The sequence below is a fragment of the Centrocercus urophasianus genome, unplaced genomic scaffold, assembly GCF_019232065.1.
Source record: "Centrocercus urophasianus isolate 14NV4802_14NV808 unplaced genomic scaffold, USGS_Curo_1.0 seq_10, whole genome shotgun sequence".
Lineage (NCBI taxonomy): Eukaryota > Metazoa > Chordata > Aves > Galliformes > Phasianidae > Centrocercus > Centrocercus urophasianus.
Window position 1 is genome coordinate 13384894 of NW_024884142.1, and position 25477 is coordinate 13410370.

The 25477-nt window shown below is 41.4% G+C and overlaps 1 protein-coding gene across 7 annotated transcripts in view; it reads right to left on the minus strand.

Moving 5' to 3' along the window:
* Nucleotides 1–22019, minus strand: part of ERICH1 (glutamate rich 1) — a 97221-nt gene extending 75202 nt beyond the window's left edge. For 6 of the 7 annotated variants that reach the window (XR_006168212.1, XR_006168211.1, XR_006168210.1 and 3 more), the window contains exons 1-2: nt 21916–22004; nt 5532–5723 (exon numbers count right to left, since the gene is read on the minus strand). Coding sequence is in view for 2 of the 7 variants with exons in the window: in XM_042815025.1 (XP_042670959.1) it covers nt 5532–5723; nt 21916–21952 (229 nt within the window). In the remaining 5 variants the exon portion in view is untranslated. Of the gene's footprint in view, nt 1–5531; nt 5724–21915 lie in introns of all 7 variants that reach the window. The other variant, XR_006168215.1, reaches the window with a different exon arrangement.
* Nucleotides 22020–25477: the final 3458 nt, after the last annotated feature.

Sequence of the window (25477 nt, forward strand, 5' to 3'; positions counted from 1 at the left end):
TTGCCTTCTGTCAAGCATTCACTTCTAGATGCATTTGTCTCATTTGCAAAGTATAACACCATAGAAATAAAGCAGGTAGCAAGAAGAATTTTAAGCCCTTGAGATAAGACTGTGTGACAACACTTCATTTTATAGTAATTGTATTTCCACTGCTCTTCACCTTATTCACAACAGACAGCTTTACATAACAATTAACAGCTGAAGTGATGCTGAATTGCAGAACCAGTTTCTAAAGCTGCTTAGTTCATTGTGTACTGCTAGAGTTGATCTCATAAGTTTATGCACTTTGTCAGTTTGATCAACTAAAGGCCAGTGCTTATTGCACGTCTTTTTTCAAAAAGCTTTGTCTTCCAGGTGCTTTTGTCACAAGCCTAGACTTCCCAGAACATAATGGCTCTGGGAAGACAGGATTAGGCATAGCAGTCCAAGCATCCAAACTGATGATTTCTGAAACAGTATATGGTTGGCATTAACAACTTCAATGGGAAAAGTAAGATGGACAACAACAAAAAGCCCCACACCACACAGCTGTACTGAATTTTAATAGAAAATTCACATGTAGGATAACAGTACTGAGATATTTCACAGTTACATTCTACATCACACATTCACATTTTTATTCCAAGCATATGGATTAAATTGCATTTTTGTCTACTCTGATGGAATGATATAGTGCCCTTCTGCCCCTAATTAAAACTTAGGAATAATCATTTTTCTTCATTAACACTTGAAGAGGAGGAAGCAAACATCAGGTAGGATGTCCCCAAAAGATTTCACACTGTCCAGATTCTTCATTTTTCACTTGGAAAGAGTGAAAAAAGTGAAACAGCATGCTTTATATATAAATACATACATACATATATATATATATATATATATATATATATATATATTCCATACATATATATATTGCATTTCACATGTATAGAATTATTCTTCAGCAACTTTTTAAATTTAGTTTTTATAAAGATACTAAACATTAAGCAGTAAATCCCAAGTCCTTTAAAAGGCAGCTATAATTCTGATCAAGGAAAAGAGCAAAGACAAAAGAGGCTATTAAAAATCCAAATTGGCAGGTAACAGGACTCTAGCCAGAAGCATGTATATTGATTTTGAATATACACTATAAATGGTATGGTAAGTAACTACTAAGATTTTAGAGCATAAAGAGAAGAAAAGAAAGCAAGGAACCATATAAGTCAAGAGAAACATCCTCTATGAAGTTAATCTTCGTTGCAGGTAGCTAGTTCTGACCCTAACAAGGGTCAGAAATGAACAAAACCCATTAAGGTACAACATTTAATAAAGGCCATATTTCAGCAAGTCATTCTGAGAAATGCTTTACTTGAAAGAATTATCAGGCAAATGACTGGGAAAGCAAGTTTTTAAGCATTTTAAAATATTTATTACATTACTCAGAAACACATTCACAAGGTCAAGGAAAGGAAAATTAAGTCCTCTTTTTCGCATGAACTTTCATTTTTCCATTTGCTTTCTCTAATACTGCCACATAAAAAGGCTTAGGTTAATTACATGCATGCCTTGATTTTAAAGGGTTTAACGTAACAAAGCAGTCTATCTAAAGCTTCCTTAACAATACATCGAAGCAGAATAAAACTTACTTTCTTGAATCCTCTAAAACTGAGGTATAGCTCTAGAAATAAAAGAATCTGGTTCCTCAAAGGAAAAAATGTTTAGGAATTCTTAATTAGTAATTCTATGGCTAAACAAACTCCTATTTTTGTTACATTCATTTACTCATTGAATACTGTAACAGAATCAGGAAAAAAATATCTTCTTTAGGAGGACAGAAATCCAAAGGAAAAATATTGGACATTGGTGGCTTTCTGCATTTTATTATTATTTTTTAAAGTCCCTTTAAAAATATTTTGAGATGTAAATAACTATCCTCCCTCCTTGGAGTTCAGAAGAACAGGAATCCTCATGTTTTCTCCACACTATAGAGCTACCACCTTCTACAAGAAGATGTAAAAGTTGTTCAAAAGAGCAACATGTAGTCACAAAGGACAGCATCCCTCAGAATCTTCATTTCACCTCCAACTATGCCATGTCTCATTGTAAGCTTCAGTTCCAGAACTGTGCATGAAAATTGATGGTACAATAATTTCTGATACTAAACTTCATAATTAAAGTTTCTTTCAAGATTAAATGAGGACAAGTCATAAACACAGTTCCCAGTGTTCTGAATACTTAAGCACCCTTAACTTGAGCTCAAAAGAGGCACATAAATGCAAATATTCACAGGATCAAGTTCCAAAAGTAAAACCTTAAAGTTTTATGGGCTAATAAATAACAACAATCTGGGAAGAAGGGTTAGCTTGTGCATATTGGTAATAGTATCTTCCCAATTTGAAAATAGCTGTTAAATTGAATGTTGTGATTCACAGGAAAAACTGTTATTTAATGCTAGAAAATACTTGGATCTTAAATCACGTTCATTCTAAGAAAATAATCAGTTTCTTATTGATGCCAAATTTTTTCAGTATTTTTTTGTAGGCATAACAATAACTTCCAAAGCTAGAAAGACGACGACAGCTAGGCACAAAAATACCCTCAGTTTCCGTTACCCATCTTAAACTACTGCTACTTAAATGATCAGCTTTCCCATACGTAGCCCATAACCTCTGCGCTACAAGAAAGAAGTTACATAAAACAGTACAAGACCAAAAACTTTGATCAACGTACCTATCTTTTTTCAAGGCTACACGGTCCATGGCCCCAATTCTTATAGCCCATCACTCAACATACACTTTCAGTGTTCAATGCCATAAAAAACAAAATCACAACATGTAGATGATGATTATGCAAGAGTTTTTATTAAAGTTGAACTAAACCATGGCCAGAAAAGAATGGCTAATGGCATTTACTTGCCTCCAATAGAAAATAAGCCCTGTTAATTTGCTGTTAAAGGACAGCCTCGTTGCTTTGCTGTGAGAATCCTAAATAAGGAGGTGTTTCTACTGCGTTATGTTCTCCCCACAAGTTGCATTGTACTTGTACTGGGATTTTGGATCAAGAGCCTCTGTTTATATCTAGTGCCCAGAACTGCTTTCTTACAGTTAATGAAACAGAGGAGTTATACATCACAAGGTCATCTAAGTTCTCCTTCTCACCTCCCACTTCAGTTGGAATCTGGGCAGAACCCGATTTTTAAGAACACACTTTACACAAATGGAAGCATTTTTGGCATCAGAAATTACACCAGTTACATTTATTCAATATTTTCACCATAGATAACAGGCTATTCATTACCTGCTTCCAAAGTACAATTATTTCCAAATTAATGATATTAAATATCATTTTACAGCATAAGCTTAATGCTTTATCAGCCTCTGAAATAGTGCCACTCTGTAGAGAGAGTACTACAGAAAAGTACTACAGAAAAGTAGTACTTAAAGTACTGATCAAAGAACAAACAAAATGGGAATCCAATAAGGTGAGATTCTCAGGCAATCTTCTGTCACCTTAACCAGATGCAATATGGAACAGCAGTCACACAACCTACAAAGACAAATTCTACCACAGACAGATGAAAGAAAGCCCTATAGCCAAGCTGTTACTAGCCATTCTAACAGACCAGGTGGGGTCCAAACAAAAACAAACCAGAAAAGGCAATAGATGCACAGAATAGCCACTGTGGGAAAGAACAGCTTAAGAAGGTCATCATTCCAATTCCCATCAAAAACAGTTCCAATTAGATTACATTTTCCAGTACATTGTTCAGTTTTTAGCACCTCCAAGGATGGAGATATCACAACCCTGTCTAGTTAGCCTATTCCAATGCTTCATCAGTCTCAAGACAGAATTACATTCCCCCTCCATCCAGTATCTAGCTAGAATTACACTTGTCACAACATGTTTGCTCTGTTGTTAAACATCTGAAAGAAATATTCCCTGTATTAACTACTAAATAGGCATAGGAAAGTAATGAGATTTCCTCTTAATGATCTCAAAACTAAACAAGCTCAATTTTCAGTCTCACCTTATTTGTGATCCAGCACTCTGTACCATGGCGTCCTCCACTGGATCCACTCTAGTTTGTAACTACCTTTCTTTTACAAAGGAGCCCACTGATCACAGTAATTTCAGTATGGCCTCACTCCAAAACTGTCTCAAAGTGAAGTGCTAATCCATTGTGGTCTCACAAAAGGAATGATTGCTTCCTACAACCTGCTGGCCATAGTGCTAACACAGCACAACACGCAGTCAGTCCCCTTTGCTAGGATGCACTGCTCATCAGTGATGTAGGTCCTTTTCTGTAGAGCTGCTTTTTGTATTGTATGAGCTTCCCTCCATGAGGTTAGCAGTCCATAAATGCAAGTAGCCAATATCTCACAGTTGTTTATCCTGGTTGTTAAGAACAAAGAGCTGGCTATCAAGACCTGTGAAGGCGAGTCTTGCCTCATCTTCCCTTTGTGCTTCTTGATGCATTTGAAAGCAGTCAGGCATCCTGCCAAAACTGCTCACTTTCTGCATGTCAAAATAGGCCACTCTCGTGCTTTGGGAAAGTTATTCTTCAAGATTAACCAGCTCTCCTAAGCTCCTTTGCATATCTAGATCACTCTTCCACTGGATCCTAACAATTAGACCTGCGAACAACAGAGAAATCTGTTCTCATGAAGTCCAGGGTTCTAATTCTACCAGCCAATTCAGTTACTTCTTTCAGGACTTCAATCTCCAGTCTATGACCACATCTGTGATCATCACTTCCTTATTTGCAAGTAACAGCTCTAAGCACCATCCCTAAGGATGCTCTCTGGAAACATGGCTTTTAATTTCAAGTCAAACAGTTTAATTGCCTCCTTCAGTTATGCAAACTTTATTGTAGACAAACAACACAAAGCAATTCACACTTTTTCCATACTTGAGCAAAGAGCCTTTCACCCGCAAGTAATATCACAGCTACTTTATTTCACAACTCCATCATCTTCTGGCATTGCATCCACATTTTACAACCCATTTGCCAGTGGCCTTTTACCTACCTGTCAAAATAGTGCGTCACTTTTACCACATGCACATTTACTGAACATAATACTCTTCAGCAGGATATGAATACATTGACTGAATTGGCATTTGACTTCCATTGTGCTTACAGGCACCTGGGGTTTCTATTGCAACATAAGGGTAGGGATTAGTGCTGGATCATTTCACACGCCTGATCTTTGGGTGCATCTCTAATAACTGAGGGGAGCTGTAACAATTAGAAAATTGTACTGATAAATAGATTACAGAAACAATCATAGAATATCCTGAGGTAGGAGGACCCACAAGGATCATCGAGCCCAACTCCTGAACCCACAATTTCATATTAGTTACTGCTAATGATACATGCACACACATACACAAGGATGATTTTGGAAGGCTTCTGCACTGACCACAGGTATTTTAAGCACCAGTAGCCCTTTTATTTGTCTGCTAGCATCAATTGGATGAAAAGTAGTAGATATTACACTGTTCTCAAATAACTATATTAAAAGCATATTATCAGAAAAAGGAGCGTGCAGTCTCACCTCGAGATGATTTGCTGAGTGTTCCACTTGATGTACTAGCATCTGCTGACAAAGCCTGAACATTTTCCAAATCATTCTCTTTGGATTTTGAGCCCAGATTTATGAGAACCGCCTCCTCTTTTCCACTCGAATCATGTACAGGAGAAGATGAAGTTTCAGGATAGAGGCGTTTCAGCACTTTCTTTATGAACACTGTGGAGTAATAGAAGAGTTTTAAATAGGGAAAAAATAATCAGTGATTTAAAAGGTAGCTTAAGACATTGAAAGTACATGAAACCAAACGCTAATTGACACAAGAGTTTCCCTCATATCCAGTGCAAATCTGTCTTCAATAGTCCCTACCTCTCACATGTAATAAAGTTGAAGATTTAATATATTAAAATCCTAAACTGCGCCAGAATAGACCAGCTTTGAAACCCCAGGGACCACTAGCAAGGTGACTTATAAAGTGCTCTATTTGACTAGATTTTGGCAATAAATTAACACAGTACATTTCCAGACTAAATACATTTATTTTTAATTTTCTTTTAAAACAGATACTTTTAAAGATTTCTTACAGAAGTGTTACAAAGCTGCTTGAAGTACAGATCTCTCCTGGGATGGGGCATTACAATTGAATCACTCATTAAAAAAAAAAAAAAATAAAAAAAAATCAGTAAGCTAAAACTGCTTAATCATATAGAAAAGCTGGTAAGCAGCAGTAGAAACACATGGTAACACAATCATTTCTACCAAAGTAGAACTGCTCTTATTTATGGGCTACCTTCTCATTTCACCTGCAATCTGCAGTCAAATGCAAGCATCATTTGATTAAAGAAAAGGAATATACGCAAAGAATTTAGTCATTAACAAAATTATCATCTGTATACAAATGCATGTACATTTCAATTGGTTCAAGTAACATTCTGTTGATTTTTTGTCTATTGCAGAACAATCCCAGGGAGGTGGTGGAGTCGCCGTCCCTGGCAGTGTTCAAGAGGCGTCTGGACGACGTGCTGCGTGATGTGGTTTAGTGCTTGTGGTGGCAATGGTGATGGGGAGACGGTTGGACTAGATGATCTTATAGGTCATTTCCAACCTTGTGATTCTATGATCCCCAGTTTCATAAATTCCAAACCTTCAACCAGATATTGCAGGGAGACGGGGAGCGAGAAGGAGGGAACAGAGATTCAGAGGAAAATATCTGACTTTAATTCCAATTTTAACAGAAATTATACGGTTCATACAAGTGACTTGGTGCAGATTCTTGAAGTAATTCTGCTTAAAGAAGTTTATAGAAATACACAGTAGCAGTTCACAGATCCCTTCAATAAATGGCCTAACTTTACAGCTAAAGAATCAGATTCGTTGAGTTGGGAAATCCTTGAACTCCCAGTCCTGGAGATACAAGCTCCATCTTCCCATCATCTCCCCACACCGCCTTGGTGATGGGTTTCAATTGTCATGTCACAGCTGCAGGGAAGAATGTCTTGGATTTTTTTTTTGAGCTCCTACTAGTTTATGCATAATCACTTTTTGTTTGGACCAAATTTCTTGAATAATCATTGACCTTATAAAAAGACCCAAGAAAAGAGCCGAGCTTGAAGAGTCACTTGAGCAGAAAGCTTCACCTGAATTTAGTTTTACTACACATACTCCTGATAAAGTGGCATCAAATATACTGATACAAGCTACAAGAGATACCCACTTCAAGAAAACAACCATTTTGCTGGATAATTATTGCAGAAAGACACCAACAAATCAGTATGTACCAAACACACTTTTTCCTTCTGAAGTTTCCTTGCCCAGGTATTCTTCCACTAGAAATACAAAACCCACAGTTACTGACTCCAAAGGAAAGAAGAGAAATAACCAACAAGTACAGTAAGACAAACCTAATTGCTTTGTGAAGAACTCTGACTCTAAAGGAAGCTGTCTAAGAGGTTTACCCTGAACCCTTTCTCCGTGAGCACAGCTACTGCAACACTTCAACCAACCCCAGATTCAGGCACTTGTACTGTACTGCACCCAAAACAAGTACTTCTTTGAGATAATGGTAAATCTTACCAAGGAGGTAAGTGTTCTCCAAATCTGCTGTAGCTACCCTCCTTAGTAGCTACAGTAGATGTTCCACTCCTCACTTGAAGTCGGACTCCCCAAGTCATCTGTTCGCATTTCACTTCTCCCCAGAATGGCTCCTTTCTTCATTTTAAAAATATCCAAACTATACTCATATGCACATTGGCATTGCTTCAGAAGGCAACACACGAGATCATTTTTAATACACATTTATTCTTACGGACTCTCTTCATCTGTAACACCGATGTCTGAGAAAGCAACCTGAAACACTTGCCCTTGAAAGGTACAAATACCTAGGAAGGCATACTTTCAACAAAAACCCTCTTGGTTAGAAATAAATGTCTAGATCAGTAGCAGCAATGTATTTACTCAGAAGAGATGTAGTTCAGCTGCCAACACAAAAGCTTTCTGGTTTTCAGCATGAACAAGGGGAGAAGAAGCTGGGTGCTCTTTACTGCCTGCAGCACTTGTGCATCTGATGCCTTTGAGTACAGCAGGCATCTCCTTAGGAAACCAATAAGCCCAATAGCCACAACAGAACGGAAACAGGTAGCAGTGACATCTAGGGCATAACAAGTTGCCTGTTTGGAACCAGGTATACTTCAAGCCTTCTGAGTACAGCAGGAATTAATGAACCCCAGCGGTAAACCTTCCTTGGGAAAATTTTAAAAGATGGCATTCCTAAGTAGTTAGAAAAAAAACCTGACTAATTTAGCTTGAGATATTAAGAATCCTAACTGTGTTGCGGCCTGCGATAAACAAATAAATGAATGAAATCTGCCCATGGTCCAACACTGTTGCAACAAGTTTTCCTGTATACCAACAAGGGAATTAGACTGATGAAACAATATCTATCCTGCTACCCCACAACAGCTTTACAAGCACTCTGCTTTGGCTTTAAGAGTCTCTCAGAGCTGAGCTACCAAAACCTCTCAGATGATAGAGGATACTGTCTCCTCGGGGTTCTATTACTGCAATTACTTAAAAAACAAACAAAAAACCCCCTAGTAATAAAAAATAATCCTGTTATGTCAACAAGTGTTGGCTTAACTACAGGAGGCTGGTCAGTCTCACCACTCAATGGCTTTTCTCCCGCATTTAGAACTCTCCCTAACTTGTTTGGAACTATGCAGCACCAGAGCTCTATCTGTAAATCTGGTAAAAACTCCTCAGATTCCCAGAACTCAGAGAAGACTGAAGAAAATGCATGGAGCAAAGTATCTATCAGAGAAATAACTTTCTTATCAGAGCTCCAAAACAGAATAAGACTCACTCTCACCATTCCAGTAGCACAGCTATGTAAACATATTTATTTCTGTTGTTTTCCAGTAGGGATTACTGAGGAAAGATCTACGCTGATTTATACTCTCCTTCAAGAAAGCGATCCAGGAACACTTTACTCTTGATAGCAGATGGATGTTTCTTAACCACCATAAGCAATTTTGAGATACGCTTCTGAATGATCTAATTAATTCTTTATAAAGCACAGAAAAGTTAAGGATATGGTATTCAGAATCAGAACCAAAAAAAGTCACCACATTCATATACAATGCTCACACATAAGACATAAATGATTTAATATTTCCCACTAAGCTTCAGAAGATATTCTTGAAAATTGTAGTGTTTCGGTCTGGGAGAGAAAGAATAGTTTAAAGGGAATTATCTCCAGAACTGAGCCTGAACTTGAACAAGAAAGAAAGATGAACAGCAATATGAAGCCAATTACAAGGAAGAAGGAGAGCCCTGCTGCAAGAAATACAGCAAACATATCAGCGCTCTCAGTTCTGGAGTTTGCTTTGTTCTAACAGATGAGAAATCGCAAGTGAGAGAAAGAAGCAAAGAATTTTAAGGGCAAAGAATGGCAGTGGTGTAGATGTGCCAAAAGGAACAACATACATAAACAACAGCACTTCATTGCTTTCAATAATCCTAATTTCCCAAAAAGCGAAAGGACATCCATATGTTTCATAGGATATAGGCTAAGCAAGAATTAATAAAGGCACACTTAAGTATCCAAAGGTGGGCTGTAAGAAAGAAGGGGACAGAGTCTTTAGCAGGGTCTTTTTGATAGAAGACGACTTTTTTTTTAATTTATTTTCTATTTTTTTTTTTTTTTTTAAATAAGGGCAGTGAAGCACTGAAGCAGGCTGTCAGAGAGGCAGTGCATGTCCCACCCTGGAGACACTTCAGGTCAGGCTCAACAGGGCTCTGAGTTCGGCCAATGCACAACAGGTCTTGAAAAGCTACCAAAGTAGTTTATCACGGCTCTGATCCTCTGAGGTACAATTGACAACACATTATTTGCAATGTGCCAAAAATTAAAGACGCTTTCTGAGTTCTATTGAGAATGTATATTGCAATGCATAGAAGAATGTCTCCATAGCTATGTGTTACTGAAGAAAGATGACTCTGAACATTCGGCCACACTATGACAACAGATGGAAGTTCAAAGCCTCTACCCTTGATGAACACAGCTCAGGGGTCTCCATGTCTTGGAGCTCCCTGTTAATCACACTGGAATTTGACACTGTCTCCCAAAGCATTCTCCTGGGAAAGTTGGCAGCTCATGGCTTAAACAGGTGTACGGCTTGCTGGATAAAAAACTGGCTGAATGGCCAAGCCCAGTGGTGGCGAATGGAGTTAAATCTATATGCAAACAGCAGCGTGTCCCAGGAGTGAGTGTTGGGACCGGTCCTGTTCAATATCTTCATCGGTTATTTTGACAAGGGGACACAGTGCACTCTCAGCAAGTTCAAAGATGACACCAAGCTGGGAGGAAGTGCTGATCTGCCTTATGGTAGGAAAGGCCTACAAAGGGATCTGGACAGACTGGATCAAAGGACTGAGGCCAACAGGATGAGCTTCAACATGACCAACTGCCAAATCCTGCACTTTCGATCACAATAACCTCATCCAAGTGGCTGGAAAGCCACATGGCAGAAAAGTACCAGGAGTCGCTGGCTAACAGCCAGCTGAACATGAGCCAGCAGTGTGCTCAGGTGGGCGTTAGGTTTTCATGGGCCCACTTCTCCAGCCTGCCCAGGTCCCTCTGGTTGGCTTCCCTCCAACGTGTCAACAGCACCACTCAGCTTGGTGTCACCTGCAAACTTGCTGAGGATGCACTCGATGCCATCGTCTGTGTCGTTGATGAAGATGCTGCAGAGCACCGGTCCCAAGACCGACCCCTGAGGGACACCGCTTGTGACCGGCCTCCACTCTGACAAAGAACCATTGATCACAACCCTTTGGCTGCATCCAGCCAGCCAGTTCCTAATCCATCAAACAGTCCATCCTTCAAATCCACACCTCTCCACAATCTTAGAGATCTTTTCCAACCTTAATGATTCTGTGATTTTAATTACTTGTTCTTTTAGTTCAGTGTCACATGTGGGAAGACTTGTCCATCGCCAGCATCTTCAGAATCCAAACATGAGTGCACACAACTGTGGAGAACTGCTTGCCACATTTTTTGTCCTCTTTTTTAAGAAGGTGACAGGACTTTAATACTGCAATGGATAAGTTTTGTTTATATCACTGATACACGTTGTTGAAATCAAGCTACCAAAGGGGATAAAAGCATTACTCTTTCTGTAATCATCAACTAAAAATGACTCTGCATGCTGGGTGTACTTGAATTTGCCAGACCCCAGACTGTGCATGTTTGAGGTCCATGTCGTAGTGAAGTAGTGGAGGGTCACAGCTGTGAGTGTTGCACCAATGTAGTTCAAAATTGCACAAGGGAAATCTTATTACAGACATGGCAAAAAAAAAAAAAAAATAAAAGATAAAAAAGAAAGGGAGGCAATGCACAGTAATACTACTAACAGAAATACCTGGCACAATTTCTAAGAGAATCTTTGCTCCTCTGCTGTAGGGAAAGACCAAGCTAGACTGACACTGCCTCTGTTAACAAGGTTATAAAGATTAAAGAGAAAAATGCCTTAAGAACTACATTTTTCTTGGGGTAGCCTCGATGCTTATGAGCATCCTCCTGCCCAGGGAGGTGGTGGAGTCGCCGTCCCTGGTTGTGTTCAAGAGGCACCTGAATGAGGAGCTACGAGATACGGTTTAGTAGCTTGTGGTACTAATAGGAATAGGAGGGTGGTTGGACTAGATGATCTTGCAGGCCGTTTCCAACCTTGTGATTCTGTGAAGACAAGCAAAAATTCCTAAGTAGAGATTAATAAACCAGAGGTGACTGTGCAAGAAAACCTGTGTGTATTACCAATCACGACAGAGACTCAGCCACCAGGGTGATTAAAGTTGTGTGTAATGACAGTGTGATCCAGATCCTACTGAGCCAAACAGTTTTTAATGAGACAGGAAAACGTATTGCATTAAAATACAACTCCAGAAAGATCTCATTGGAAACACTGTGCAAATTTAAGTCTGCTGTATAGAGAAGTTTCTACAATAACCAGCAAGACACAGAAGAACACAAATCCTGAGCTGTTTAGCATGAGCAAAGAAATGTAAGAAGAACTTCAAGTATGAAATAGTAGGAAGTGTTATGTAGCTCAAGAATAAGGCTGTATAAGACCAGGTCACAAAAATACTATCGATATATAAGAACTGCCAAGCTAAGTGCAATGATAGACATCTAGAAGATTTTCTACAATCTTCTCATAAACAAAATAAAATAAGGCAGTTATTAAACCTCTTTCATTGAACTCTAAACTTCTATAAAAGCTACAGGGCTGTTTCCAACAAAAAAGACTAGAACAAACTCCCAAAGTTACTTTCAATCTTGTGCTCTTCAAGAGTTACTCCAGGGATCCTTACAGCCAATTACTGACATGCTAAAGAACTAAGCCAAAAGATTAGGTACATACAATCCCTCCAGGTCCCATATTAGTTAAAAACAGCTAGGAAAAAAAGTTTCTTAGTTATCACCAAGGGAAACAAAGTTTTCCAAATGCTACAGTAGTTGTATTACATAAAATGAAAATGGAATCTGGATTCATTACATACACACAGGTAAACTCAGACCATCAAGAATCTGAAGCAAGTCTCTGAAGATAAAGCCAACAGAAAGAAGACATGGCACAAACAATATTGGTTAAACTGACTTTCATAGTTATTGATGGTTCACAAGACAGGCATTCTTGACAAAAAAAAAAAAAAAAAAAAAAAAAAAAAAAAAGCTGAGTTACACTGAATGCTAGTGAAATAACCAAGATCCCAAACTTTGCTTACATGCAACCCTACCTCCTTCCCCCTGACTCTAGCAGTACATAAGCCACAGTCATACTTATAAGCAGTAAATAAAAATGCATATGGCCAGCAGTTAAAACATTAGAGTGAGACTTTGCTCTACTTCCTCACAGGAATCCTACAGACTTCAAGTTTTCTACTTAAAGGAAAAGCAGCCCAATTTGTCCTACAGTAGTTGTAAGCACCAGTTTAAACAGTCAATAATAGAGAACAGTAATCTCTACTTTCATTCAAAAAATAACTGCATTTAAAGTGTGGATCTTCTTTATGATTTTATTATATGCTTAAGTCATTTTACAGCAAAATACATGGTTTCTGTTGTACTTCTACGGCTTCAAACAAAAGCACTGGAGTCTTGCAGCCAATGCAGAAAACTGTAAACACCATACAAAGAGAAGAGTTGATGCATCCTTTAAGAAAATTTCAATTCTGATATACCTACAAACATAAAACCCCAAACCCATACATTCTTTAGTCTTCTGAATTCATTTTCCATTTAGATTTCAGAAGTGAAACAAGTTTGCTTTCCAGATTAAGATGCACAATGCTACTAAAGCAAGCAGCTTGTAACCGATACACACTGGATTTTCCTACTTCATGATTGAGCTGAAGCAACTCTCAAAGATGCATATTTCCAGGAACTACCCAGCAACAACAACAACAAGCCAACATTTTCAGGAAGGAAAACAACTTGTAACAGGTAGTAAGCTGCTAAGTGGCTAATACTTGACAACTCGCCTATGTAAACAGTGAAGAACAAATATATCAGAAAACTGAAAAAGCACTCTGTGCCTGCAGTTTGACATCACAGAAGGAAAACAAACTTCAGGAGAAAGTACAGAGCACATCGGGTAGAGATACCAATGAATATCCAGGATCTTTCTGCCACAGTTTCCTAAGAAGAAAAAGCCTTCCATCGGTTAAATGTATTGTTTGGTATCTAAGTGTTCAGCTGACACCACTAAGTTTCTTGTCTTATGTACGTGTGCAACCTACCCACAGTTGCACATGTGCCAATACAGGAATAGCACTGCAGATTTACAGAGATTCTCCTGGGGTTGACAGCACAACTGAAAACTCAGTTAGCACTACAGATTATGGCAAAAACACTTTCAATAATTGAACAAATAACGTTCTGATCAGCATCAGAAGTGTTCCTGTCCAGCTGAGTGTAGGAGGAGACTGCGTCCTCAAGAAACATTTCTGTGGAGAACGCTTGCTTTTGGCTACGTGCCACATATGCTGTAAGCACCCCCGCAGCGTTTCTCAATTGGTTGCCTGCTGCCTACTCACATGTAAGTTGGGCAGCACGAATAAAACAAATGGCACCAGGAGCAACAAACACAGAGCTCTGAGAGGCTCGCGACTCGCCCTACTTGATCTCTCTCCTAATAACAGCAGTGCTGTGCAAATTGGGAAGTCAGGAGTTTCTTCTGAAACCATCTCATGTGCAAGATAGGTTAACTCATTTTTTTGGCTAATGCAGAGAAGAAAAGAGTACAGCAGAACAGAAGACAACGGAATGAACAGAATGTTTGGACAAGGCTTCATCAAAATGTTCAGTTCGTCTCTGTTAGCACAGAATTATTCTCCAACATTCAACAGAATTATAATCGTTGAAGGATCTGTTGTTCTCCAAGTATCATACCACCTACAAAGGCTATTTTGGGATGCTTATTTTACAGAACTGCCACAAAATCACAGGCCAGTTAAGGCAAGAAAGGACCTCCAGACATCATTTAATGCTCAAACTAGGTCAGCTAGAGCAGCTTGCATAGGGCCATGGTTTATATCAGGTGTAAGAATCATAGAATGGCCAGGGTTGGAAGGGACCTCAAGGATCATGAATCTCCAACACCCCTGCCACAGGCAGGGCCACCAACCTCCCCATTTAATACTAGACCAGGCTGCCCAGGGCCCCATCCAACCTGGCCTTGAACACCTCCAGGGACGGGGCATCCACAACATCTCCGGGCAGCCTGTTCCAGCACCTCACCACTCTCTCTGTAAAGAATTTCCCCCTGATACCTCAATCATCATTGCTTCTCTAATCATAGTCAACTCTCAACCAGGACACTCAGTGAGACCACTTGCAGAAGAAAAAAAATAAAAGATAGATGGATTTCACTAAGACCTGAAGAGACAAGGTACAAAAGTATTTTAAGAGATCACTACATACAGAAAACATCAGCCAGATTGTCATTTTTACCAGCTAGCAGATAGAAAACTGATAAGGACTTCTGGCTAGGAGGTGTTTTCCATTCCCTTAAACCATTTTCAACAATGCTTACTTCATCTTTTATCATACAATATGGACATTCGTATTTTAGGTCTTTTGTACTTCTGAAGGAGTTGCTCAACTGGCCAAGCTGATCGACTTCTTATTTATTTGGCCTAGCATGCAGAGCTATAGCTAAGAATCAGCGCAAGTTCCCAAAAGACAAAAGATACCCTGCTTATACTGCACAGTACAAACAACATGCAGTTGCAGTTACAACACCTATTGATAGACATGTGCAAGACATCACACTGTTTACACATTAACCGGCCCCCCAAGAAAACTGAAGAGTATTCAGCTGGCCAGTCACTCAGCATCTAAAATGCTTTCACTAGGGATTAAACTGTAGAGGCCCCATTACAGTCAATGGAAATCAATGCACAGCACATCTGATAAGAAAGTTTCATAATACAAGAAGAGCCACATATACATTGCTTCCAGACAAAAGCAAAGCCACAAATCATCAGTTCAAAGACAATCTTCCAGTCAAGTTCACTCACATGTAACTACCAACAGACAAACATATATACAACTTTCCCATTTTTGAAATGGATATGAGGAAGAGAATAAGTATACTATGAATACAATTACACACCACGTTGCCTAAGTGTTCACACTACAAGGATATCTGTCATATTTATAACAGGGGTACCCCTGTCCAAGTCAGAAGAAGAAAAAGGTTATCATTTTCTCGCTACCAATGAGTTCAGCTCTGCTAAGACTGACATACTCCCATTCCACCACAAACAGTATGAACGCAACAGTATGAAAGCAAAACACCAGCATGGGTGGCAATCAAATTGATCTTTCCAAAAGATACAAATAACTGGTACAAAACATACAGAATCTGAGATACATTCAAAGTACAATTTTACATGTAGAAGAATGGGAAGTCTCCAATTTCACATTATTTTGCTTTCTGTTCACAGTCTATAAACATCCCTCATCCTGCAGGTGAAGCTATGGTAACAGGTTCTTATGAGGACAGCTAAACAACAGTGCATGACAAAAGCAGGGACTGAAGGAGCTGTTGCAGAAAACGCAGGCTAGGGCAGACCATCCATCTCTTGAAAGATGCCACTGTAGATAAATACAGAGGTCTGGGTCAAAGAGTACGCCCTTCTGCAGATCAGCCACAATATCTTGTTTCCACCTGGCAGTGTTTACCTACAAATGAATAATTCTGCATAGTAAGATTCTCTCTTTTTTTAATTCCAGAAAGTCCTTGTCTCTCAAAGGCACTACTATTCTCCGAAACTCCTTCTTGAGGAATTTACCAAGTAGTTTTTCAGCTTAACATTTTAAGGTGGAATTCACTTGCACTTTCAAGCCAGAAAAATCACTAAGGCTAACCCATCTGAAGATGGCAGAAAATATTTTGCTTTACCCTCACTGAATACACACAACATATTCCACGAGACTCTGGAAGCCCTTCAAGAAGTGTAAACACTAAAAATGGTTTACTTGAGTATTTTCTACTGTTTAATCAATTTTCCTTATACAGCTTTTACATTTTTCTATTGTGATCAAATGTGAATGACAGCTTAAAGGAAAAAAGTACATTTCTGGCTGAATGTCCAAACACAGGAACAGTTTTACAATTTATTTCATAGGCATTCTATACACCAGAAAACGTTACTCTCAATAAAGCTACCATCACATATTTAGGTGGAAAAGGAAGAAACATCCCATTTGGAAATAAAACAGAAGGATATACTTGTATTCAAGGTCACACAAATTGTGTTTGAGCTACCTGCATGCGAGTACAGCTGTTAACCTTTATATCATGGGGAGCTTCACAAGAAGCTGAGATGCTGTCATTTTTAATCTGTGTAACACTAACCTCACTATCTTACAGCTTGCGTCAAGATCTCATACATCATTTTCTCCAAAATTTTATCAGCATTCCATGCCCCATTAGACATTAAAATCGGATACTAATAGCCTAGCTTTTACTTGCCTTATTCTTAATGCAGTTATTGAATTGTAATAAAGAACTTCCAGCTTTGTGCTATGATATAGCAGTCCATTACATTGCATCTCCATTTACCTTTCACCTAGCGCTATGCTCTGTAGTATAAGAAAAAACACTTTGTTACCTGACAGTAATACATCGTTCTCCCTTCTTGGAGGCAACTTTTGAACAAGAGCAACTTATTTAAGTATACAGCTTAAGATGTCAGTAGAGGAGAAAGGAAACAGCGTCTGCATAACCCACAGCTGTGCATTCACCTAAATTAAGTAGTAAGTCTCAGGAGGCATTGCTGTACCACTCAGACTGACCTGCGGCCCCCCAGGCCAACGTGACTCATGGCAATCATAGATTCAAAACTAAGACACACACAACAGAAAGCAGACATTTGTTTTCCCTTCTTACCTAAGATGAAACTGACTCAGCTTCAGTAAGCATGATCTCTGTGTCACCCTGCAGCTTCAAATCAGTACGACTGGTGTTACATCTGTCAGCAAGTTCTGCATGACTGTGTAGTTCAATAAGAATCTGACTAATAGATCGTGCCATCCTGTCTCAACAGAGGCTTTAGGGATCTCTCAGTAGGCCACTTTAATTGCGACTGCAAGCTCCTAGACATCTAATAAACTTGACTTGACATGACACAGATAACAAGAAGTTACACAGTCAACACAGTGAGAACAGGAGGATTTTGTTCCAGCTGTTCATGAGAACCCTGTCTGCCCCACAGCAAAACCTTGTTAACTGTGTGCTCTCACTACTACCCTGGGAAAATAAAGCATCTGCACCATCGCATCAATTTGTGCACACTATCCATGTTTCTAGGTGTGTCATCACACTTCTCTCATACTGCAGGATCAAACAGATCTCACTCAAAACATAAAGGTCTCACACCTATCCTTATAAAGAAGAACAAGTTTGATAATTAAAATTAATAAAATTAATCTTTCTTGCTACCTTAAGTTGGTCCAAGTGTAATTATTTATTTATTGAGATGAGAGTTCAAGGGGTGGTGAAGAAGGAAAAAAAAGTAACCAACCTCAGCAAAGCTCCACGAGCTGTGCACTTCAAACACCACTGGTCACCGAAATCCTACAAACACTGGCTGTGTAAACTGCCCAAACTTCAGAAAGTTCAAGCCTTACTTTAACCTAGAAACTTCTTCCTGCTTCAGAGAACGCAAAGATTATATGGCCTGAGAGGAGCAAATCAAGCATATACACGCAAGCTAGAGTTCAAGTAGTAGCCTTTTTCCTTTGAGCAACTACAGTAAGGCTTTTGCTATGTCTTGGAGGGTCTTTTTCTATTCTAACTTAGAAACACTGCTGGTATTGGGTGATCCTCTGCTGTGTGCTGCAGGTAGCATGGAAAACAAACTGTAACTCAGCTGCTCGAAGCACTGCTCTAAGTTAAACAAGTGAAAAAAGCAATTCGGACTACAGGTTACCGATAAAAAAAAGAAAAAAAAAATTCTAAAAAGAACTTGCTCTCTCCACTTGAAAGCAACTGAAATGAATTTCAGAATACACGTCTTAAAACCTTGAAACTGCCAGAAGTATCACTGAGCAAATAGAATACATAGAATATAAACAACTGCATGCCCATCTAGCCTTCCTCAGGGAGAAAATACATCACACTCAGCTGTGACTTGAGTATTTGCTGCATAATATCCAGCAATTGCTACAGATGTTCCCACGTGCCTCTAACAACAAAATCAATATCATGTCAAATAGCCCATCATTATGGAGCTACAATGACAGATTTTCCTTTCTTTCAAGTAGTTGTAAGGGCACTATAATATAAATCATTAGGCAAGCCATAGAAGTGCAAGTTTCTAGACACTTGTTGGCTATTTTCTTTGCAATCCTTTTGAACTAGAGACAACCAAAAGCATAAAGGGGCTGCGAGCAACCTGGTCTAGAAGGAGGTGTCCCCCTTCCAATGCAAACCATTTTCTGATTCTATAAGAAATCAAAGACTGCCCATGGCAAACAGCCTGGTAGATCTTCAAGGATTTCTCCACGAAAAAAAAAAAAAAAAAGCCCAAGAACCCTAATCTCAATAAACCCAACACACCCCCTTCCACTGCTAAGAACCCTAAAGGCCGCGTTACATCAGAAACATCACATTCAGTTATCTGCATGTGTTACCCTCACAGACTTCCTAAATACAAAGCTGGTGGATCTACCACATCTGCTTCTTTGTTCCTACCATGTCAGCCTCCTTCTCTGGCTACATTACTCACTCAGGCTCAAAGCTGAACTCAGCAACAGCAGCCTACAATTTATTTCCTCCAACCCCTAATAAGTTTTAATGGCAGATTCAACCGTGCTTATTCCAGTGCAACCCCTACATTTAATCACAGAAAACATTGCTATCACCGATTTATTTAGCTGCTATCCAAATAAACAAACCCACTTTCTCAAATAAAGTTTAGATCACTATCAGCCATAATAAATCTTTGGTCACTGACTGCAAGATGCATTGAGAGCTGCCCAAGAAAAAAGACACCTTTCCCGCCCCTACAAAAAAAAAACAAAAAAACCCCAAACAAACAAAAAACCAAAAACCACCAAAGCTAAAAACAAAAAAGCCCATCAACAAATAAGCAAACAAAGCACCACAAAAACCAAATTCTATAAGCCAGCCAAAACACAAAACCACACAGTCAATATACCTTCTGTAGAGCACAGACAGCCCTTGCCAGACATCAAACTCCATTTCTAGATCACATTTATTTGTAAAAACCTATTAAAAGACACTTACCCTAAAGAAAAGATCCTCACAGGGTTTTCAGAAAAATTACATAGATTAAAAAATAACCCCATTAAGATCTGTAAGGAGAGTTGCTCTTAATTAGCAAATAGAAAAAAAAAAATATGATGCAAGGATCAAGTACATGTACGTAATATAGCCATTAAAATCAAAAGGAAAAAACAACAACTTAAGAACTACAGTTTCCTTCCAACCTTCATACAAGTAGGAGCTTCCTGCCCAAAACCTAAGTTTCACCACAAAAACACTGAAATAGCAGTCTGCAGCGCAATACTCTCTGTTCAAAATGTTTTTGTTAGTGGAGGTGTTGGCTATCAGTCACCACATTTCCAGTATAACCCCCCCAAACAGGAAGCCCGTAGTAGCACTGGATCATCCTTCACATGGCTTGGTAGCACTTACTAGCAATGAAGGTCAGTGATGTGCAAGGCAGCAATACCAGCACCTCACTGCTTACCCCCTACCAGGCCACCACCGTGTCAGCCTGTATGGCAGCTTTATCTTGGAACCACGCAAGCTTTAATTGATTAATATGATTAATTAATGTGATTAATATGGCTTTGAAGAAGCAACTAATAATTAACAGCAATGAAATATATTGTCCGCTGTGGATAATCATTCTGCTGATAACGCATTGAATGAGAACTGCTCAGTGAACCTAGCTCTGCTATGCATCATTGATATATATGCAACTGAAAACAAGAAAAACTACACATGCAACACCACAATAATGAGAACTGTACTTTCCCAGCCCATTCCCAAGTAGATCTCTGCCTATAAGCACTGCTGGTTTACTACAAGTTACTTTGATCCTTTCCAGTGACAAATGACCCAAACAAGCTGCTGACCAGCCTTTTTATACTATCTTTTGGCCAAGTTCAAAGCAAAATTAAAAACTCCAGTGTTCATTTCTAATTCGGACAAAACCAAACAACAATCTTCAGTATCTTCTACTTATTGCCATCAGCAGCAGTGCCAGCTCAGATGAAGCTGCAGACTCTTTCAACTTTTTTATTTCAACCCAGGTGCCCGCATTGCATGCTATCAGCCTTCTATTCTTTGCTGGATTTTCTGTCCAATTTCAAACCACCACTGCTTAGAGAGGCACATGAGTGGCTTCTATTGTTAAAGGGTATAAACTATAACTCAAGCAAGATCACCGTAGCTTTTTCTTCCACCTTACAGAAAGGAGTGTTTTTCTATTTGATCTGTGGTTTAACAGAGCTGGGGTCAGTTAGAATTTCACAGAGTTGTCTGGAAGGAACCTTTAAAGGCCATTCAGTGCAACCCCCTGAGATGAACAGGGACACCACAGCCAGGTCAGGTGCTCACAGCCCCATCCAGCCTGACCGTGGGCATCTGCAGGGCTGGGGCCCCACCACCCCCTGGACAAAACCTGCTCTCCTTCCTCTCAGCCCCAGAGTCCCACGTTCACTAACGAAACTCTCTTTTCCCCACTGGCTAACCTTCTCTCTCAAAACACTCATCTGTCCTCCTGCCTTGCCCTATCAGAAGGCATGCTGCATACACAGTGATCGCTCCGCAGGCTATGGGATGGAGCTGTATCTCGAACCGAGAGAGCTCTGCTCTGCTTTCGTACCTCCTTCAGAGCTGCCACCGACCTCGCACTCTATCAATTAGGTGAGAGTCGGGTCTGGGACTGTGTGAAAACTTACGAGTCGCTCACACGGCCACTACAGACGGTACGAACTCAGACGGCCAGCGCTCAGCCGTACCGTACAACAACCAGCACAGCACTTTACCAAACACCGATGTTTATAACCGCATTCTTCCAGAGCGAGGTGCGGTCTCACACCCTCAAACGCCGAACGAACCGAACCAAGTCCCGTCTCCATAGCAGCCCGGCGCTACGGGGAACGGCGGTCAGCGAGCGCAGCGCGGGACTCGGGGCGGGCGCGGACACCGACCTGCCGCCGCCTGCCACCCCGCTCAGCCCCAGCGGTCCGGGACGAGTCAGGACAGGAGGACGGCCGAGCCCCGCCGCGAGCAGGGCGGAGGCAAGAGACCACCAGAGCACCGCCCAGCGCGTTGGGCGACCGCCGCCGAGGCTGCCCAGCTCGCCTCACCTGCCGCAACCTCACCTTCCTTCCTGCTGAGCGCCATGGCCCAGCACGGCCCGACCTAACCGCACAGTCAGCCGGCCCGCGCCCGTCCTCCTTCCTGTTCCCCGCCGCACCCGTCCGTCAAGAGCTCGGGGTCTCTCCATTGGCTGACACGGCGACGGGGGGCGTGCCTTCCTCGCGTGGCCCCTCCCTCCCCCCTTACCTGCACCGTCTGCCGGCTCCGGTAGGGGGCGCGCTGCCGCGCAGAGCCGCCGGGGGCGCGCGCGGCGGCGGGATGCTGGGCGTAGGGCGCTGCTGCCGCTGCCGGCCGCGCTCTCCCCGACCCTGAGCCGGCGGCGCCGCCGCGCCCAGCCCGCACCTGCCCGGTGAATAATGCACTAGAATGTCAGCGCTGAGAAAGGTAGGCGGGCGGCGGGGGCCGCCGTCGGGGCACCGCTGATTGAGGGAGGGGGGCGACGGCACCGCGGGGTCCGGGCGCTGCGCCTGGGGCCGGGGGGCGTCGGGCGGGAGGTGAGGCGCGGGGCCGGGCGCTCGGCGGCCGTCGACGGGACGGGGGTGCGGGCAGCGCGCGACCCATGAGGAGACGCCGGCGGGCTCCGTCCCGCCCGCAGCCCGGTTCGGGCGGCCGTGCCCCACTTCTGGCAGAGGTATCGAAGTGTCGCGGCCTCGACTTGCCGAACTTCCAGCGGCTCGGCGTCCTCGGCGAGGAGCCCGAGGTACCCTATTTGGGCCGCTGCAAGAACCGCGGGCAGCGGCGGCCGCGGGCAGTGGAGCTGCGGCGTGTGCTCGGCTGCGAGCTGAGCGCCGCGCGCTGCGGCTCGGGGGGCGGCGCGGGAGGGAACGGCTGGCGCGGGGCCGCTGTGGAAAAGTGGCTGTCGTGCCGGGCAGGTGATGTTCCGTAACGCGAGTGGACCCGGGGTGCTGTGCTGCCGCACCTGCGCTCGGCTTCGCTTCTGTCTTTGCGTGGTGTCGGAAGAAATAGGTAAAGGAGGAAGAGTGAAACTTTTGTACCGCCGCGCTTTCAGCTCTGCAGCAATCCCGTTTTCTAAAAAAAAAGCCGTTTCTAAATGAACCTCGCGAAGAATTTTCTTTCGGTGTTACAAGCTTTAATATCGCTGCGTGCGGCTTTTCTTACAAGGCTGGCCGGCTGTTAGCATTTGTATTTAACGCGCTGCCGCCGTGCCCTCCCCTCCTCGTCCCCCCCGACTCATTTCGTGTCTTTTCAAGACGTTCACTATGTGGTTAAAATGAATTCCGAGCGTGTACAATGGTTTTATGAATTACGATGTTATTAAGCATTGGAGAGTTAATTCTGGGTGCTGCAGTCAGACCCTGTGTGATCCAACATAATATCCTGAAGTTAAATAATGCACGTATTGTGCTGCCGTTCAGTCAAACGTGAAGTGAAAACTGGGACTGTCAAATAAATTCGTTGGTTCTGTTATAGATTATTTTTAGCTTTTCATTTTAGTGCTATTGGTGGTATTAATATCTGGCTATACACTTAGCTACATGCCCTGAAAGCAGTGCTGGGCATAGATTGCTCTTTGTTAACTTTTTAGAATTTGAAGTCCTTGTGCAATTTTTAAGTTTCTCTGGTACAAAGTGAAGATATGCTTAAAGCAAAACCCTAAGGGCTGCAAAGGAGCCCTCAATAGGCAGCCTGCCCAGCGGAGGTGCTGGGAGAATCTGCGCAGTCTGTGCAACAGACCGAGCTGCACAGATGAGCCCAAGGCTCCCACATGGGTGCTGGTTCCCCAGTGCTGAGCAGGAGTTTGTGTCAGTGTGGGGGAAAGGCTCATCAGTATCAGCAGTGATGCTGTGGGCTATGCTGGGCTGTCACAAGCTGCCAAGCCAAGACAGAAATTACACGCGTGGAGGTCCATTGTGACCAGCTAATAATTATTTCTAGTCAGTTCAAAAATGTAAAGTAAGCTCTCACTGAACAAGTGCGCTGGCTTTAAAGAGCAATGCATTCCTAAATGAGGCGGGCCGTCACACCTGAGCCTGAGAGCAGCAGGAGACTTCCATCCCCTCTGAGTGCAGTCTGTGGCCAAGGGTACAGTCCTGATAGGGAATATTCTTGGACAATGTAGTGACTGCTTTCAGCCTGACTGGGAGCATTGTCTGGCTAAATTATTAACATAGGAATAGTCACTGGCATAGTTTGGGCTTTGACTAAGGTGTCAAAGCAATATTTCACACCTGCCTCTAATAGGCAGGAACTTTTTTCCCTGTTTGCAGTTGCACATAGTCAAAGCAATTTTCCTGCATAGCTGTGATAGTCCTATGAGTAGTTTTGTAATAAAAAGAACATTGAAATAAAGACTTGTTTTTTCTGAAGTGCACCATCAGGGGGCTCTTTCAAACTGTATCAGTCAAACAAAAACAGCTGTTTCAGTTCTACTGTGTGAACAAGACAATTGTTATTAGCTGCTCCAGTTTACCACCAAGCGAAGCAGTTTGTCTAAGCAGGCTTTGGAAATGGGGCAGCCAATAGTGCTGAAATGTAGCGTTAGCTTGTTGATGATGATGGAATTGAAGAGAGACTTGCACTTGTTAGAAATATGCTGTATGGGCCAGAATGTCCCACCTGATGGTGAACTATTCTGTTTGATGAATGGGTAGTTTTGTTTGGATAACTAGGGAAAGAAATTAAATGTAGTTTAGTTTGCCTTATGAAAATTCATAGTCATCCACGAACCATATGGCTTTCCTACCCCTAGTAGGGAAATGTATCTATGCATGGCAGAAAGAGTGTGTCAACAGCTATGATCAAATATAAGTGGAAGTGGGCAGGAATGATTCAGAATCTCTTTTAAAGTAGACCTGAGACTACAACTTCTCATATTTCAGCCCATATATTCTCCATTATAGAATTATACTTCCCGAAACAGATTATAGTTCATCACAGCTACTTTCTGCTGCAGAGGCCAAAATGATTCATTAGAGTAAGTACTGTTCCTTTTACTTTTTTTTTTTTTTAAAGGAAATGTCAAGTGGCAGTTTATTCATTTGGTGCACGCTCAGTTGTGATAAGAGGGAGGGAATCACTGCAGTCAGATTTCTCAGTCATCGCTTCTACATACTTGGTCTCACTTTATTCTTTCCTGTTTATCATTTTGATTTTTTCTGTGCACAAGCAAGGGCATTTATCTGCTACATGTTTTCCTTGCTTGCTCTTCGTATTTCTCTGTCCTTGCCAGTTTTGAAAATTGAACAGATAGCTTCCAGTATGGCTTTGACCCTTAGCCCTCAAATTTGTTTATTTATTAATTTTATAACCATTTATTCTTATCATCTTGAAAAGTTTCCTTTCCTTACAGTGTATGTGTAAGGTAGTATGTATTTGGCACTAAATGTACGAGGCATAATATAGAGGAGGGCTTTTTTCTCACAAGTACCTGTTGTCTTCAGTAGATGTTCTTAATGCTATATGTAGACGCATTGATGGTAATATAACAGAACAAAAATACAGTGAAAGACATACATAAATCCAAGAAGGCAATATCAGTAATTTAGAGACTCGGAATTAATATAATGCACAAATAGTACAAGGAGTAGT